Consider the following 18,128-nt stretch of genomic DNA (forward strand, 5'->3'; position numbering starts at 1 on the left):
TTGAAACTGAATTTATTAAAGCCCCCAGCCCTTGGGCAGGAAAGGTCCAGAGAGTGCACTGCTCTGAAAGCAGAACGAAAAAAGAACCGCCTTGGTCACCAGTGAATTCCTCGTGCTCTCCTTCTTGTCACAGAGGAAACCAGAATTCTAGATTCCTGCCTCTTTCCTTTCTTTTTTTTTCTTTTGGTCTTGTTAGGGCTGCACCCTCGGCATATGGAGGTTCCTAGGCCAGGGGTCAAATCAGAGCTGCAGCTGCTGGTCTACGCCACAGCCACAGCCACACTGGATCCGACCTGCGTCTTCGACCTACACCACAGCTCACGGCAATGCCAGATCCTTAATCCGCTGAGTGAGGCCAGGGATCGAACCCGCATCCTCATGGATACTCGATGGGTTCATTACCACTGAGCCACGATGGGAACTCCACCCCTTTCCTTTCTTTATAGTATTTCCTTGTTGTTATTAAAGGGATTCACGGAGTTCCCGTTGTGGCTCAGCTGACTAGCATCCCCGAGGTTGCGTGTTCGATCCCTGGCCGTGATCAGTGGGTTAAGGATCCGGCTTTGCCGTGAGCTGAGGGGTAGGTCGCAGAGGTAGCTCTGATCCCTCATTGCCTGTGGCTATGGCATAGCCTGGGCAGCTATAGCTCTGCTTGGACCCCTAGCCTGGGAACCCCCACGTGCAAATGCAGCCCTAAAAAGACAAAACGACCAAAAAATAAAAAGTGATTCACGTTCCCTGTAAAGACTACAAAAGGTACGTGGGAGAAAAGAAGCCAGTCTACCAGCCAGAGGCACTGCTATTCATGCTGCAGTGTATTTCTTTGGGGTCGTTTTGCCAGGCACCCATGTATTTCTGCAGGTGTACAAGGGACACAGACACAAACATATAAAAGCGGGGCTGTGGGAGAGCCCATGTGGTATCTTGCTTCAAGCTCCCAGGGACCATGGTGCCCAGGAGTGTGGCACCGATCCAGCGGGTGCCCTCTGAAGTACCGGCTGCCTCTCACGTTACCTTAACTCATGGAAACGTCTCCAACGATGGCAAAGGAGGCTCTTCTTCCCAGCATTCTCCACGATGCCGAAGCCGGTGTCAGCACCACGCGGCTGACGATGACGCAGCACTTACCCCGTGTCTTCCGTGGAACGACCTCGGCCAGAAGTGCTAATGTGACCCCGTTTCTGGCTGAGTTGCAGAGAGGCTAAATACTTTGGTCAGGGCCACCTCGTGACTACTTAGCAGCCCCCAGGTTTACACCTCTTTAGGTTGCGTTGAGCCTGAGTGTCTCATTTATTTACGGTCGAAGGCAAGACCACTGTCATTGTTTGTAATCCATAAAATAGCCTGGGTTATTCTGGAAAACAAACGTCAACGAAGTACCATCTGGATTTCGACGGTTCCATCACTAACGTGTTACTCTTTAATCAATTCCAAGTTTACTCGGGTGTTTATTCCAGGCGACATTAGCTTTTCGAAATAGTACACCAACTATCCTTGGTTCACATTTTTTTTGGGCCACCCTGTGGCACATGGAAGTTCCTAGGTCAGGATCAGACCTGAGCCACAGTTTCCACCGACTGTGCCAGGCCAGGGATCGAACCCGCACCCCAGCGACTCCAGGGACACTGCTGGAGAGAATGCCACAGCGAGAATGCCCCCAGTTCACTTTTTTTTTTTTTTGTCTTTTTGCCTTTTTGCCTTTTCTAGGGCCACTCCCACGGCACATGGAGGTTCCCAGGCTAGGGGTCCAATTGGAGCTGTAGCCACCGGCCTACACCACAGCCACAGAAACGCAGGATCCAAGCCACAACTGCAACCTACACCACAGCTCACGGCAACACTGGATCCATAATCCACTGAGCGAGGCCAGGGATCGAACCCGCAACCTCATGGTTCCTCGTCGGCTTCGTTTCCTCTGCGCCGCAACGGGAACTCCGAAATAATTGTTTTTACTATTAAACACAAATCCGTTTGAGACCCCCCGCTGTCTAGAAACTGATGGCAGGGTGTAGTACAGAAACCTGGACCCCAGGCTCTCACAAACCGCGGACTCACCACGGGCAAATGACTTCCCCACTGTTTCCCTTTGAGAATCTAGGATGTGTGTAAATTACGCCTCTGAGAAATAGGCGCGTCCCTGGAATGCTGTTTTCTACAAGAATCTCAAGGAGGTCACAGGCTACCAGAAGGCTTCAGACCATAAAGAAAACAGTTCAGCAAGAACTAAGGAATGGGACTGTTGCCAAGACAAAGCCAGCCCCGCCTGGCCCCTCTTACAAAAGTGGGGCCCCCTCTTCAGGACTCCCACACGTGGGCCCCAGATTTCAAACGTCTCCTTCTCCAGCTGATGCGGATGCCTGACAACAGCTGGAGGGGCTGGGTCTGCAGGTCAGAGTCCGCCCGCTGCTGCTCCAGGCCTTCCGCTTCCTCCAACACCCAAGCTTCGACGAGCCAGGGAGACAGGCGCTCGCTCACCGCCCCTTAACGCCTCTGTACACGCACGAGGTCCGCAGCAGGCGTTAAAGCAGACCCTGTGCGTTCTGCCTACAGGGCCTGTAAGGAAGCCACCGGTGGGATGAGGGGCGGAGCCTCCAAAGGGCCTCCCCAGTAACAGTAACAGACAGCAGCAGACTATTAGATGTTATTTCTCCATTTATATGTTCGGTATGATCCTTCCTTTTTTTTTCTTTTTGCCATTTCTAGGGCCGCTCCCATGGCATATGGAGGTTCCCAGGCTAGGAGTCCAATCGGGGCTACAGCTGCTGGCCTACACCACAGCCACAGCCATGCAGGATCCAAGCCACATCTGCAACCTACACCACAGCTCACGGCAACACTGGATCCTTAACCCACTGAGCGGCAGGGATCGAACCCACAACCTTGTGGTTCCTCGTTGGATTCGTTCACCACTGAGCCACGACGGGAACTCCTGATCCTTCCTTTTAAATAATGCGACGCCTCTTCCACAAAAAAACAAGCTCGTCTCTCTACGAGGGACAGAAAGGGGGGTGTGGGTCTTGAGAGAGAGCACACTTAACCTGCAGCACACGAAACCACGCTACGTGTCCTCCGGAGAGGAATTTCCACTTCGTTTACTGTAACAGGAACTGTACGTTCAGGAAACTAATGGGGACAGTTTGATTTATGAATTTTGACGTATTTCTTGAACGGGGATTACATTACAAAGAAGTGGAATTCTAAGCAAGCCCGCGCTTGCCTACACATTCAATCTTCAAATCAAGACGCTGGGGTCCTGGGCGACGGGCTGCAGACAGAGGGACACTCACACACGGCCACTGGGCTGGGCCCTAGGCCTCAGCACATGCTCCCGACGCAGAAAACACGGCAGCTCTTCCCCAGACGGCAGCCGCAGAGACATCCCACTCCGAACGCCTGTGCAGTCAAACCGAGGAGGAAAAAAATCCCGAGATTCTCATCCTCACGAATGTTCTCCCATTCGCTTTCGCTCTGCCTGCTCCCCAAGCCCCACTCACGGGAAAAGCGACATAAACTCCGAAGACAGAACACGAGGGGGCCTTTAAACTTCCTAACTCCCCGTGAAATGCTGTCCGCAGCCTCCTATGTAAAAACGCGCATGCAGTGGTTCGGCACTGAGATGAGCTACCTCTGCTCATTTACACTGAGACCAGGGGTGGGGGTGGGGGTGGGGCAGGGGCCAGTGGTGCTAAAGCAACACATCTACTCTGTCAGAGGCTTTCTAGAAGAATCCACCTTTGATCCCTCCAACCTCATAGGGTTAAGCGGAACCATTTGCATTTTATGCACGGCGAAGCTGAGATTCAGAGAGGCTGAGTCACTGGCCCAAATGTACACAGCTAAAAGAGGGTGAAGCGACCGGGCAGGCCTGGGCTTCTCCGTGCCTTGTCTGGACGCTCTGCCCCATTTCGAGCTTTCGGTCGGCTGTAAGGTTCCCCCACAAGCATCGCACCTATCTATGGGTCCGAATGTCACGAGCCGAGGGAAGACAGAGGAGCCAGCGCCGGGAGAACCCAATGCCAGGACATTTTCAAGAGCCCGCCTGGAATCCCCCAATTAGTCAGGCATGGAGTTACGGTGGTAAAGCTTCCTGCCAAAATGGGCCAAGGTGTGTCTGGGAAAGAGAGCGGATTAGCCATTATCATCCAGGAAGATCTAGCGAAAGGAGCTTCATGAAAGACTAACTATCAAGCGAGGAGCAAGGAAAAGTGGGGGTGACGGATGATGAGCAAGGAACCAGGCTTGCTAAAAAAATTCAATGACACCCAAACCAAATTTTGCACCTGCCATGGTTTTGCCAGTGGTCACTTTATGTACGTAAACTGTACGTACACACAGTATCAAACTAAAGCCTTCTGTATCAAAGGAAACTAACAGTAAATAAACAAACAGTATCAAACTAAACAAACGGTATCAAACTAAAGCCTTAATTAAAACCAAGAGCATAGGTGTGCTACAACGGGCACCAGAATTAACACCCAGCAGTAGCTTTACACCTGGAGTTGGAGGAGACCTAAAGCCGGCAGGGGAAGAGTCGATGGACAGGTATAGAGGCTTTCCTAAGAGCGGGGCTCCTCGTGCAGGACCTTGAGTTCTCAAGGCCAAGTCAAGGTCAACGGGGTAAAGACTGCAGGCTGGGAACCCCACAGTGGGCTGGCGTAGACCAAGAAGGCAGGTACATGCTGGCCTCGCCCGAGGACAGGGCCAAAGCCTTGCGACCCCAACGCCCTTTACCGCAGCACAAAGGAAACACTAGCTCACACCTGCCGAGGTCATTTGTCTGCGGAACACTCGCTCACTCAATGAACTGGGTAACTACGAAGCCAGCCAGCACCGCTGCACGAAGCAGACGAACCCCCGATAAGCACAACGACCTGAAGAAAATAATCAGGAAACAGCAACAATTTTTTTTTTTAAGTTTCCTGATTTAATAGGCAAATGTGCTGCTTGAGATCCCTTTAAGTCGAAAGAAATCATTTTTTAAAAGGCTAAAGAGTTTGCCTGCTCAGGGCTCCTCATGTTCGAAGATGCAAAGCTGAAAGGTGCCCCTTCCCCTCCAAAAAAAAGAAAGGCAGCTAAAAAATAATGTTATGAATGCTTAACAATTATAAATTTAGTCTAAAACTTTAATGGGAAAAAGTGCAATCAGATCTACAAAGCCTACTAGACTTTGGATTTTTTTTAAAAAAAAATTGTTTTAAATTATGTGCAAATATTATGCTATGCAGATGTCCTTACAGTCTAAAGACAAAGATGTGGTTCAGTCAAAAAAAAAAAAAAAAAGGCAAATTACAATAAGTCAGAATATACGCAAATATACGCTAAACATAAGACATTCAAAAATAATTACAGAACCCAGAATTTAGAGGAAACATTAATTTTCATTTGAAAACACTGTTTTATTTCGTCTTACTACATGCCTTTCTTTGCAAATATAATCATGAAATTTTAGAGCAAAAGTAGGCTCCTTGGAGAGGAGGGCTGTGTCGTATTTGCTTTACAGTTTCGGCGTCTAAATCAGTGCTCAGTATGAAGTGGACACTTAAAATATTTTAAAAGGAGTTCTCATTCAAGAAAAGCGTGTCCTGAAAGCTTACTGGGCAGCGGGTACCCTTTAGACGCGGGGGAGTCACGCCAAGGGTACATAAAGCGCCTCAATGAAAAACCTATCACCGAGATTTTTTAATACATGTAAGTGAAAGCCACCTCCACAACAGGCAGGTGGAACTGGAGTGGCCTACCGTCTTTGCACGCTGAATTTTCCCACACAGAACGGGCTTCGCTTGAAAATGAAGTTAGGCCTGTAATGAAAGCTTTGCGTGGGCACATGTTTGAACACATGGGATCAGGCACCAGGGCGGGTGCCAGGGAATCGTCTCCATCAGGAGGGCGAGGAGGCGGAGCTGAACAGCCACGAAACCTTCAGCAGAATGGATGCTGCAGCCCAAACGGCGGCTGGCCCGCCTTTCGGAGCGAAAAAGCAGGCGGAGGGACTAGAGCACCTGCTTATCGATGCTGAAAAATGCATTTGGCGTTACCAAAAAAACAGCAAAAACCATGTCTGGTTTTTCTTGTAATGAAGCAATCACTTAAAGACTTTATAATAAAAAGGAAGGTATATTCTGATTATTTTTTTTGGTCTTTTTAGGGTTGCACTCGCGGCATATGGAGGTTCCCAGGCGAGGGGTCAAATCAGAGCTGTAGCCGCTGGCCTACGCCAGGGCCACAGCAATGCCAGAACTGAGCCACATCTGCGACCTACGCCACAGCTCGCAGCAACGCTGGATCCTTAACCCACTGAGCGAGGCTAGGGATGGAACCTGTGTCTGCACGGATGCTAGTCCCGCTGCGCCACAACGGGAACGCCTGATTTTTTTTTTTTTTTTTGGATGTAATGTCCTGAAGATGCCAATTAAATCTAACTTTTCTACTGTGTCATTGAGGATCTCTGCCGCCTTACTGATTCTCCGTCTAGAAGCTCTGTCCACTGATGTGAGTCGGGCGCAAAAAGCACTTGTGACAACACGGAAGACTAGAGGATGGGGAAGGAAAAAGCAAACCATAGTCTCGCAGAGCAGCAGCCACGCGATGCTGCCTTCGTGTTCGTAGCATTAACACCTGTGTGTTTCTTACAACAGAAACCAAAATAAAACTCTCCATTTCAGGTCCACAAAGGTTTGGAAGGAAACTAACCACAATGGATGAAGCAAGAAGGCACCAGGTGAACGGGGCCCACAACACAAGGGAAGAATAGAGACACCAAGTATTTCAATCAACCTTTTTTTTTTTTTGTCTTTTGTCTTTTTGTCTTTTTTTGTTGTTGTTGTTGTTGTTGTTGCTATTTCTTGGGCCGCTCCCGTGGCATATGGAGGTTCCCAGGCTAGGGGTTGAATCGGAGCTGTAGCCACCAGCCTACGCCAGAGGCACAGCAACGCAGGATCCGAGCCGCGTCTGCAACCTACACCACAGCTCACGGCAACGCCGGATCGTTAACCCACTGAGCAAGGGCAGGGACCGAACCCGCAACCTCATGGTTCCTAGTCGGATTCGTTAACCACTGCGCCACGACGGGAACTCCGAGACACCAAGTATTTCAGAACACCTCCACCCTGGGACTCGGGCAAGGGAAGCCTAGAGATTCCCTTACAGCTCCGGAAATACAACCATGCGTCACGGGCACAGACTCAAGAGTTCAAGAGTCACGCAAGACGGACGGGGTCAAACAAATTTCTGAGCAGATTCTCAAGCTGCGGCCAGGCGACCTGCCCCTGGAGCACAGCCCAAAGGCACATGCAGAGAGGAAGCTTATGGCCCTTCCGTGAGGCCGGTGCTGGCAGCTCCCTGTTGGCATCGGGAAGGCTGCTCTTGCCACGGGCACCAGGGACTGAGTGGCTCACCTGCTCCTCCCGAGAGGAGCAGGCACTGGATCTCCCTCCCAAGGTGACATTGGCTGCTGCAAAGCATGCATCGGATGGTACTTCCCATTCAATAAATGCTAGAGCTGGACCGCTCTTAATCCCACTCAGTCTCTCTGAGCCTTGGTTTTTTCATTTAGAAAAACGACACCATCTCTTCAGCCTTTTCCACCCAGGTGTCATGAGGCCCCAAAGAACGAAAGCAGACGAAAAGAACTTTGTAACAGGGAAAGGGCCCCGTGACCAAAGGGGGTGCCATCCAGCAAGTGGGCACCGCACTCAGTGCAATGATGTCACACGGACAAGCCAAGAGACCCGGCTGGGCGGAAAAGGCTTCCGATCAAACCTCAGCGCCATCGGGTTCGTGCGCAGAGATTCTAGGAAATGGGTGGACGTAACTCCGGGATTCGGGCTTGACCAAGCAAGGATGGTCCCTGTATGCTTCTGGTGTGAGTGTCACCATGGGGGACACCTGTCTTATCCATCAGCACCAAGAAGCACCAAGGCTGGGCCCATCGAAGTCTGATGAGTGGATGTGAGCAGCAAAAGCACAACGGACCTGAACCAAGGATGGGCCCGAGGGTCCTGGCGAGCCTGGATTTTCCAGCCTCCAGCATCTTCGATCTCAAGTGATTGCGAAAGTCTATTTGCAACTGCTTCCTGGAAAGCTCCCAAATGAGAAGCGCAAGCTACAGGGGAGGGAGCACAGGCCCAGCAGCTCACAGCACACAAGTCCAAACTCTACTCTGGACTCTGCGGCTCCAAAACCAGTGGCTTCTCCCTCAGGTGTGGCCAGCAGCACCTGCTTTGCACGGCTCATGCAAAAATTAGAGCTGTAATGCAAGCAGCTCACTGAGCACGATGCTGGGACAGAGCAGACACTAAACAAATCATCAGTCCCTTTTCCCTCGGGGTGAAGAATGAACTACTTTAGGCTCAATGATGCAAAAACCCCTCTGTTTTGTCTTTTGTTTTTTTGTTTTTAAAGCTCTGCAACAGCGGCATATGGAAGTTCCCAGGCCAGGGGTCAAATCGGAGCTATAGCTGCCGGCCAAAACCACAGCTCACAGCAACGCCGGATCCTTAATCTACTGAGCGAGGCCAGGAATCAAACTCACATCCTCATGGATACTAGTCGGGTTTGTTAACCACTGAGCCACAATGGGAACTTCCCAGACCCCCCTCTTAACTCATATCTTTAGTCTTAGAGCAGAGAAAGGGCCAAATATCCCTTCAGGCCCCAATCTGCAGAGAAGCGGGCCAATCCATCCAGACAACACAACGAAAATGACCAGGAGGGTGACAAAGACCTGCTACCTAATCATCCGATTCTCCAAAACTCGAACTAAAGTCAGCAGGTGCTAGCGAAGCCCCCCTCCACAAGGAGCAAGCTCCCGTCTGTTACACCCGGACCGAATCAGGGTTTGGCTGCAAGACGGTGACCTTGTGTTAGAGTCTTTGGGAGGAGGGAACAAAAAATCCCACAGGCAGTGCTTTCAGGTTCAGGCTTTTTGTTGGCACAGGGAAACAGGTAGGAGAAAGAGAGGCTACTCAAAGAATGAACCCCTCCACCACGTCGAGTGCTTGCTCAGAAGTCAGCAGTGCGCTTGGGAACCGCACACGGGAGGGACGCACCGCCGACGTCCCCTGAGCCCCAGCGCCTCCCCCGCAGCAGCACGTGGCCTCCCTCTGTAGGTCCTCGAGGGGCAATCGGATCCTGGCTTCTGCGAGTTCGTTCCCCAGCCCGTGAAGGGTTACTCCACTTTGTTCCTTGGAGATGCCCATCCCAGTGAGCAGCCAAAGGTAGTTCAACCCCCTGGTGTGTGCGCCCCAAGAAAGGCAGGCTTGGTCATTAAAAAGGTAAAGTGTTTTACGCTCTACCAACTTTCTCTTACCAAAAAAAAAAAAAAACATCATTCCAGTAATTTTCCAAGAGTGGATCACAGCAGCCTTCCACTCGTACCTGATGCAGGGGAGGAGGCATCGGAAGAAAACCCTGGCAAGACAGAAGCAGACTCGTTCACCAGGAAACCTGGGGTCCACTTGCCCTGCCGTCTTTTTATCCCCCCCTCACATTATGGCAATAACTGGCCCTCATCTAGTTGGCACAAACGCAGCTTCTAAGGGCAGACCACGGAGTTTTCAGAGATTTAATATTGACACCTTACGTGCATTTCAAAATATTGGGAAGAAAGGCTTATGAGGCTATTATCCGCACACGCAAGGCACAGAGATCAGTTCAGGTTTGTTTTTTCTGAAGAGCGCGATCCGTAAAAACGGCGGGGTATTGAGAGTGCTTAAGTGTCTATTCTGGGTTTCCAAATGTCTAGGCTTCGCTTTTCCTTTGAGAATTCTCTACATAAACAGTGTGCTTATATGCACCGACTCAGGACACACACTGACGGCTGAAAAGAAAGGGGACTCGCTCAAACACACGAGGGGCAAATACAGTGCAAAATGATGAAAATACGAACCCTGATAAACAGACAGACAGGCCATTTTCTGTTCCTCTGCGGTCATACAGACACAAACCTGCACCTCAAGCTGCTTTCTAAGCACCTCAGGGTTTCATGCTTTGGAAAGGGGACACATTTCAGATCCTGAACATGATATGCTATCTAAAGCCACACCTGTATGACACAGACGAAGGACTGGTCTTACCTTGTCTTGGTTCTCTTTATTCTTGTAACACAGGTTTCCGATCAGACGAATGAGATGAGACTTAAAGCCTTCAGCCACGTTAGTGATGTCGCCCTCTGCTTTTATGGAAGCACAGGGGCTGAAGATGCTAGTGGTATCACTGCCAGCTGCGTGAATCAGTCGCAAAAGATCTGTAACAGAAGAAGACACCTCCTTTTCCGTGGGAAAAAAAATTCAGCGTTCGGTCCCAGAAGCAAATCTAATTAATGGGTGGATTAAAAGAAACGCAAAGTAGAGTAACGAAAGCATTCTTTTTACGATTGGGAGGCTCTTCGGCTTTTGCTTTAGAATTTTCATGACCCTGGTTGGAGGACATAGGCCAAAATGATAACCCAACTTGGGTTTTTTGTTTGTTTGTTTGTTTGCTTGCTTTTTAGGGCCTCACCTGCAGCATATGGAGGTTCCCAGGCTAGGGGTTGAATCGGAGCTATAGCAGCCGGCCTACACCACAGCCATAGCAAGAGCACTATAGCAAGAGCAAGGCCGGATCCACTGGGCGAGGTCAGGGATGGAACCTGCATCCTCATGGATTCCAGCCGCGTTTGTTTTTGCTGTGCCACAATGGAAACTCCCCCAACGCGGACTTTCTATTTATCCACAAAGAAAAGTTAGCTAAAAGTTTTCCACCATCTTTCCTAGGAAAAGGTTTCCAATTCCAATTTCTCCACGAAGGAACTCACGTGACAACTACAGTCAGCTGTGTCTAAAATGCCTCCTATCTATCATGCAGCATATGACAGAAACCAACAAGCATGGGGCTTTTTTCCTCACTGTCCAGATGACCAGAAGGCAGTATGCGTTCTCCATCTATCTACTCTGGCTACACTCAGAAGAAATAGCTGAACGCTGCTACACTCGATGAAATGTTCCAGGCAGCCTGTGAAAGCAGACAACCTTCCAGAAGTCTTCTAAGTGTTTCCACATGATCTAATTTAACCCTCTGAACAAAGTTACTCAAGGCAGGTCACTTTCCCAGCTTTATAATGAAGAAACTGGGCTCAGAGGTTAGTTACTTGGCAGAGGTAGGCTAACAACCCATGTTTGCTCCAAAAGCATGCCTCTTCCACAATGATTCAGCCTCTCAGGTTTGTGAAGTCCTTTTTTTTTTTTCTTTTAATGGCCACGCCCGAGGCACATGGAAATTCCCAGGCCAGGGATTGAATCGAGCTCCAGCTGCAACCCATGCCACAGCTGCAGCAACACCAGATCCTTTAACCCACAGCATCTGGCGGGGGATCAAACATGCACCTGCACAGCGATCTGAGCAGCTGCAGTTGGATGCTTAACCCCCGATGCCACGTGGGATCTCCTGCAGTGTCTTATCTTAATGATCACTAAAAGCAGTGCATTTGTCATAAAACGCTGACGAAACTTCTTCTACAGCTCATTGCTCATTCATCGACCCATCTAGATACAGATTCATCTTTCTGAGCATATGGGTCTCCAGATTAAGTATAATTTTTTTTTTTAAGAAAAAAATAGCAAACAGTGAATAGCAGTCATAAGCATGACTATCCACAAGGAACAGGTTGTACATGTATTATTTTGCAAACAGCTTTTTAGCAAAGATGGTACCATCAAGCAATGGCTTCCTGTTTACAACAGTTTTCTTGTAAGAACTGAATACATAATTACTACGTGTAAGGCACTATTTATTCTTCACGTTCCATAGGGTAATTGGGAAAAATTTACTAACAAATACGGTCAAATTACAGTAATATAAAAATCGCCATCGGAGTTCCTGTTGTGGCGCAGTGGTTAACGAATCCGACTAGGAACCATGAGGTTGAGGGTTCGGTCCCTGGCCTTGCTCAGTGGGTTAAGGATCCGGTGTTGCCGTGAGCTGTGGTGTAGGTCGCAGACGCAGCTCAGATCCTGCGTTGCTGTGGCTCTGGTGTAGGCGGGTGGCTACAGCTCCGATTGGACCCCCAGCCTGGGAACCTCCAGATGCCGCAGGAGCGGCCCAAGAAAATGGCAAAAAGCCAAAAAAAATGCCATCATCATAGAAACCCCACCACAACCATCATCACTGCAACCGCTACAGATGGAACACCCTGTCCAGGGAGCTGTGTAATAGGCATGAATATCCCCATCTACTAACCAGGCATCATGGACAGCAGGTAAGCTGCCAAAGCCCGCGCTGTTACCCCAAAATGACGATTCCTTCCAAGAAAAAATGTTCCCCCCAAAATCTCAAAAAAGATACTAACACATTGAAAATCAAGGATCTGTGTTTGAACTTACACGACAGTACGACAGGTCAAAGATTTCTTCACTACAAATAATAACACGTGTGGTCTTTCACTCACCAATCACTCTTTCCAGCAAGCCAGGAAAAACCTGTAGATAGCCGAGCAGATCGGTATTAGCAGTCATTTCACAGAGGACATCAAGAAGCCTAATTGTAGCCAGTGCCTCCTAAGAAGACAAAAAAAACCAAAAAACAAAAAAACATGACTTTGAAAGCAAGCTACATGATTTAACAGTGAGAGATAACTGTAGAAGCATGAAACCTCATATAAATATTCAAGAAATAAAAAATACTCCAGAGACAGTGCTTGTCACACATCTAAAAAGAGACACACCATCGAGAAACAGAAGCATTAAATACTCACAGGAACAACCATTTTCACTAAGAAGCAGACATCTGCCAGGAAGAATGCAAGATTATGTGTCATTATGTGTCTTCTTGGAGCAAAGAGTCAGAAAAGTTCTTATTCAAGCAAAAATACCTTCCAACAGTGGAATAAATGTTCAAAATTACTAGCTATGTACATAACATTTATGCAAATATTTTCTTTTGAATGTGTTCCCAGCAAGCAAGTTCTACTTTAACGATACAAACACCCCATGAAATACATTAATTTCTTGTCCACAGGAATCCTGTAAAATGCTGTGGGTGAAATAACTCTGGCTGCGAGAACGTGCATTATTTCTGGGTAAATACAAACCTATAGGCAGTATCTTGGTAGGTTGGAAAAGACAGCATTTGAAAACGTTCGTTCACGTTAAGTACGAAATCAATTATTACCAAATAGACCACCAACCGTGTACGGCATGGCTTTAGGCTGCCGAGAAGTAAAATTGCATCTATTCTTTTATTTTTAGGGCGGCACCTGTGGCACACGGAAGTTTGGAGCTGTAGCTGCTGGCTGTGGCACCACCACCGCAACGCGCGATCCGAGCCGCATCTGCGAGCTGCACCACGGCTCACGGCCACACCAGATCCTTACCCCACTGAGCAGCGTCAGGGATTGAACCCGCATCCTCGTGGATATTAGTTGGGTTCGTTATCGCTGAGCCACAACGGGAACTCCATAAAATTTTAAAAGGCCATGTTTGCATTGATGATTTTTAACTTCCTTTTTTCTTTTCTTTTTTTTGTTTTTTTTCTAGGGCCGCTCCCATGGCATATGGAGGTTCCCATGCTAGGGTTCTAATCGGAGCTGTAGCCTCTGGCCTACACCAGAGCCACAGCAACGCGGGATCCGAGCTGCACCTGTGACCTACACCACAGCTCACGGCAACGCCAGATCCTTGATGCACTGAGCAAGGGCAGGGATCGAACCCGAGACCTCATGGTTCCTAGTTGGATTCGTTAACCACTGAGCCACGACGGGAACTCCTTAACTTCCTTTTTAAAGCGCACATTATGTGACAAAGTGCACTGGATGACATCAGCGTAGGTCAGAAGGATAAGAGGCTTCAAGAGAAAATACAAATTACTTCCTTTTAAAAATTCTAAATACGTATTTATTATTCTCCAATTAGGAGGTAATATTTTAATGGCGTATTCTGAAATCTGAGAGAGCAAGAAACACCCATTCTCTTTTGGCATCTTTAATTTTGTCCAATAGCTTTCACTTGCTGCTTTAAAGAGTTAGGGGAACTATTAGATTAGAAGTCTGAAATCAGTATGAACAGACGTGTTAATTACATGGTGAACAGACTCAAGCAAGTCCGTGAACTTGGCACGGCGTGGGCATCCGCTCGCGTTAACTGGGGAGCCGCCCGGATTATCATCACCTTCAGATGCCACTTCCCTGTCAAGAAACGGCTGACCGGCTGTGAGATCTGGGGCAGAACATACTGGATCACCCTGGACACCCTGTCATACCAGAGAGCAAGGCTGCTGTCAGAGCCGCCTCGGATCACGTCAGAAGGAATCAGAAACAACCTGAAGAGGCTCCCCCCGCCAGCAACAGCACACCGGGCACGAGGAAGAATTACTGCTCAAGCGGAGGGAAAACAAACCAAGTGGCTCATAAGCCATGACTTCATATAATGATTGAAGCGAAACTCAACAACTCATCGTCCTCGGACGAAGCCGAAAAATCAGCTCAAGACGCTGAAGGCTGATTATCGAAGAGGGGAAATCAAGTATTTATTCCGCTTTTCTTTTTTTATTTGTACTTTTTTTTTTTTTTTGGTCTTTTGTCTTTTTAGGGCTGCACCCGTGGCATATGGAGGTTCCCAGGCTAGGGGTCCAATCAGAGCTGTAGCTGCCGGCCTACACCACAGCCACAGCAACACCAGATCCAAGCCGAGTCTGTGACCTACACCACAGCTCACAGCAACACTGGATCCTTAACCCACGGAGCGAGGCCAGGGATCAAACCCGCAACCTCACGGTTCCTAGTCGGATTCGTTAACCACTGCGCCACGACAGGAACTCCCATTATTCTGCTTTTCTTCAAGATGTACCTTGTATAACCAAGTCGTTGATGAGGAAAAGTTTCTCTTCATAAAATAGTCCAGCTAAAAAACATGGAAAGTGAATGACAGAGTCCAAACACCACCACTGCACAACCCCAAAGAATTAATGGATCTGGGCAGTAATCATTAACAGCTGCTAACTTTACAAAAAACAGCCAGACAGTACATGCCTCTGGATGAAAGTACTTATCACCAACAATGAAATATACTAAAAAGAAAAAAAAAACAAAAAAACAAAAACTAATCCAACTCTGAACAAGCCTCTGGAAGGAACCATCATTCACAGAAACGCAAGGGAAAAAAAAGAGCACGTAAAACCCCACCACGGAGAGACACTCAGCAAAAACCAAACTGCAGGAAACTCCATGGGTGAAACGATTCAGTTCAACAGACAACGACAGAGGAGGGACAAAAGGTTGGGAGGGGGAAGAGGAAAGGGAACCTATTTAAAGCAACCAGGAGGAGTTCCCATCGTGGCACAGCAGAAACAAATCCGACTAGGAACCATGAGGTTGCGGGTTCAATCCCTGGCCTCACCCAGAGGGTTAAGGATCCAACATCCCAGATGCAGCTCGGATCTGGCATTGCTCTGGCTGTGGTGTAGGCCAGCAGCAACAGCTCCGATTGGACCCCTAGCCTGAGAACCTCCATAGGCCACGAGTTCGGCCCTAAAAAGACCAAAAAAAAAAAAAAGCAACCAGGAGTTCCCTGGTGGCCTAGCCATTGAGGATCTGGCATTGTCACTGCTATGGTGCCGGCTGGATCCCTGGCCGGGCAACTTCCACATGCCACAGTTGTGGCTTCAAAAAAAAAAAAAAAAACAGGACACAGCAAGCAACAGAATTGCAATATATGGCCATTTCCTTGCATCCTGATTCAAAGAAATCAACTTAAAAAAAACTCTTAGGCAATGGAGAATATTTGAATACTGTTTATTTGGTATTCAATTTTTATCGCTGGTTTTTTTCAGATGTGCTAATTATAATTCACTTACATATGAAGACTCCTCATCTCTTACAGACACATAAAATACTGACTGATGAAATACATGGGCGCTCTGTTTGAATCCAGAGCAACCAGCCTGAGAATGAGTGGGTTGTGGATGAAACGAGAATGTAAACGAAGCAGTTAAATGATGAAGCAGGTGATGGGGTTTCAAGACACGTTTTCTCTTAGTCTACATTTGAAATGTCTCATGATCAAAAGACCAAAATAAAATTAGGGGGGTGGGGAGTTCCCTTGTGGGACAGGGGGTTAAGGATCTCACTAGATGTCGCTGCTATGGCTCGGGTTGCTGCTGCAAAGCAGGTTCAATCTCTGGACCAGGAACTTCCACAGGCCGTGGGCGCGACCCAAAAATTAAAAAAAAAAAAAAAAAAAAAAAAAGTTTTTTAATAAAAAAAACAGGGGGTTAGAAGAGATGCTCTAAGTTTCCTTCCAGCTCTAAATTCTGTATCATCTCAAATAAACCCCAAGGAAAATTAATCCATCCTCACATAACACATCTCTACTTTTAATCATCAGAATTCTTTTATTAACGAAGTGTCTCTATAATGAGCAGCTGGAAACGAATAATGAAATAACAGCCAGGAAAAATGACTCTCTTCAAAAATAAGAGCACTCAGCGAGATATGCTTTCAGTGTTTCTAAGTATTATAAAACTATAGTCATTACACCAGGCACTCGCAGGGGAAAAAAAAGATGCAGGCAAATTACAGGAGCAAGATTTTGAAGTGGGTAAAAGAGAAGAACGAAGATTAGTCTACTGTCTAGATCAGCAGTTTGGGTTCCCTTTGCCATTCCGTGTCTCTGAGCTATTTTACAGCATTGTCAGTGGCAGAAAACTGACAATAAAAGGCAAATGATTCTTGTCAACAGAAATGCAGATGATTTCTGTCTGGCTGGAATGCAATTACTGCCGTGTGCACAGACCAGTTTCTGCATCGCTGTCAGTGCATTTCAGCATTCCTTTCTCGCACAGGAATTCTTCTCAGGGGAATTCTTTACCAGTGGACAGTATCTCCTTTATCGCATGTAAGCATGCACCTCTTTGAGTTCTTACCAGCTGTTAATATCCTACTGGTTTCCTCTGTAAAAGGTTAGAAATCCAGACATGGGTCCAAAATTATATTAAGAATTCAACACACGATTTGGGCGGCATTAAGCTTAGCAGAAAGGATGAGATTATTCACTAGGTGATAATGATACAATAATCACCAGATAACATTTAGGGGACATTAGCTATGTACCAATTAGTATCCTAAATGATTACATTAAAACAGAAGTCATTTGGAGTTTTCGTCATGGCTCAGTGGGTCACGAACCCGACTAGCATCCATGAGGACGCGGGTTTGACCCCTGGCCTCGCTCAGTGGGTTAAGGATCTGGCGTTGTCGTGGGCTGTGGTGTTGGGCGCAGACTCAGCTTAGAACCACTGCATTGCTGTGGTTCTGGCGTAGGCCGGAGGCTACAGCTCTGATTCGACCCCTAGCCTGGGAACCTCCATATGCCGCTGGTGCAGCCCGAAAAGACAAAAAGACAAATAAAAAAATAATTTAAAAAAAATAAAACAGAATTCATTTTATAGGTAAAGAAACTGGGGCACAGAGAGGGTAAGTAAAATTCAAGATCTCACATCAGTGAGAGGAGAAATCCAGGTTCAAACCCAATCTCTCACTAAAGATTATAGAATCCTGGAGAGTTAAAAAACAAATAATGCACTTTTTTACTCAAAAATCAATTCCAGATTAATTAAAAACGCAAAGTACTGAAAGAACTAGACTATCAGGTGTGTATTTCCACAATCTAAGTGGAGATGATTTTACTAAATATGTAAAAAAAACTCAGAAGGGGAGTTCCCTTCGTGGCTCAGCAGTTAGCGATACCAACTAGGATTCATGAGGATGCCGGTTCGATCCCTGGCCTCACTCAGCGGGTTAAGGATCTGGCATTACCCTGAGCTGTGGTGCAGATTGCAGATGAGGCTCAGATCCCATGTTGCTGTGCCTGTGGCTATGGCAGGCAGGTGCGGCTCCACTTCAACCCCTAGCCTGGGAAGTTCCATGTGCCTCGGGTGTGGCACAACATAAAGCTAAACTGACTCTTAAATCTTAAAAATTAAGCATGCTGGAACTGACAAAAATATACCCCAAACTGGAAACAAGAGTTACTATGAGAACCTTAGACTCATTGTATAAAGAAACACAAATAAAATCTCAGAATTTTTTGGTCTTTTTGTCTTTGCAGGGCCACACCTGTGGCATATGGAGGTTCCCAGGCTAGGGGTCCAATCAGAGCTGC

At 47.6% G+C, this 18,128-nt stretch overlaps 1 protein-coding gene across 7 annotated transcripts in view; it reads right to left on the reverse strand.

Moving 5' to 3' along the window:
- ATXN10 (ataxin 10) overlaps window positions 1–18,128 on the reverse strand; it is a 162,631-nt gene that overhangs the window by 72,237 nt on the left and 72,266 nt on the right. For 3 of the 7 annotated variants that reach the window (XR_014845592.1, XM_013997463.3, XM_013997462.3), the window contains 2 exons: window positions 12,422–12,530; window positions 10,074–10,243 (listed from right to left, as the gene is read on the reverse strand). Coding sequence is in view for 2 of the 7 variants with exons in the window: in XM_013997463.3 (XP_013852917.2) it covers window positions 10,074–10,243; window positions 12,422–12,530 (279 nt within the window). In the remaining 5 variants the exon portion in view is untranslated. Of the gene's footprint in view, window positions 1–10,073; window positions 10,244–11,210; window positions 11,884–12,421; window positions 13,426–13,726; window positions 14,615–18,128 lie in introns of those variants that run through there. The other 4 variants (XR_014845595.1, XR_014845594.1, XR_014845593.1 and 1 more) reach the window with 4 other exon arrangements.

The sequence above is a fragment of the Sus scrofa genome, chromosome 5 (assembly GCF_054392235.1).
Source record: "Sus scrofa isolate SSC_HxYL_T2T_F1_AM1 chromosome 5, Sscrofa_HxYL_maternal_Yorkshire_Landrace_v2.0, whole genome shotgun sequence".
NCBI classification, from domain to species: domain Eukaryota; kingdom Metazoa; phylum Chordata; class Mammalia; order Artiodactyla; family Suidae; genus Sus; species Sus scrofa.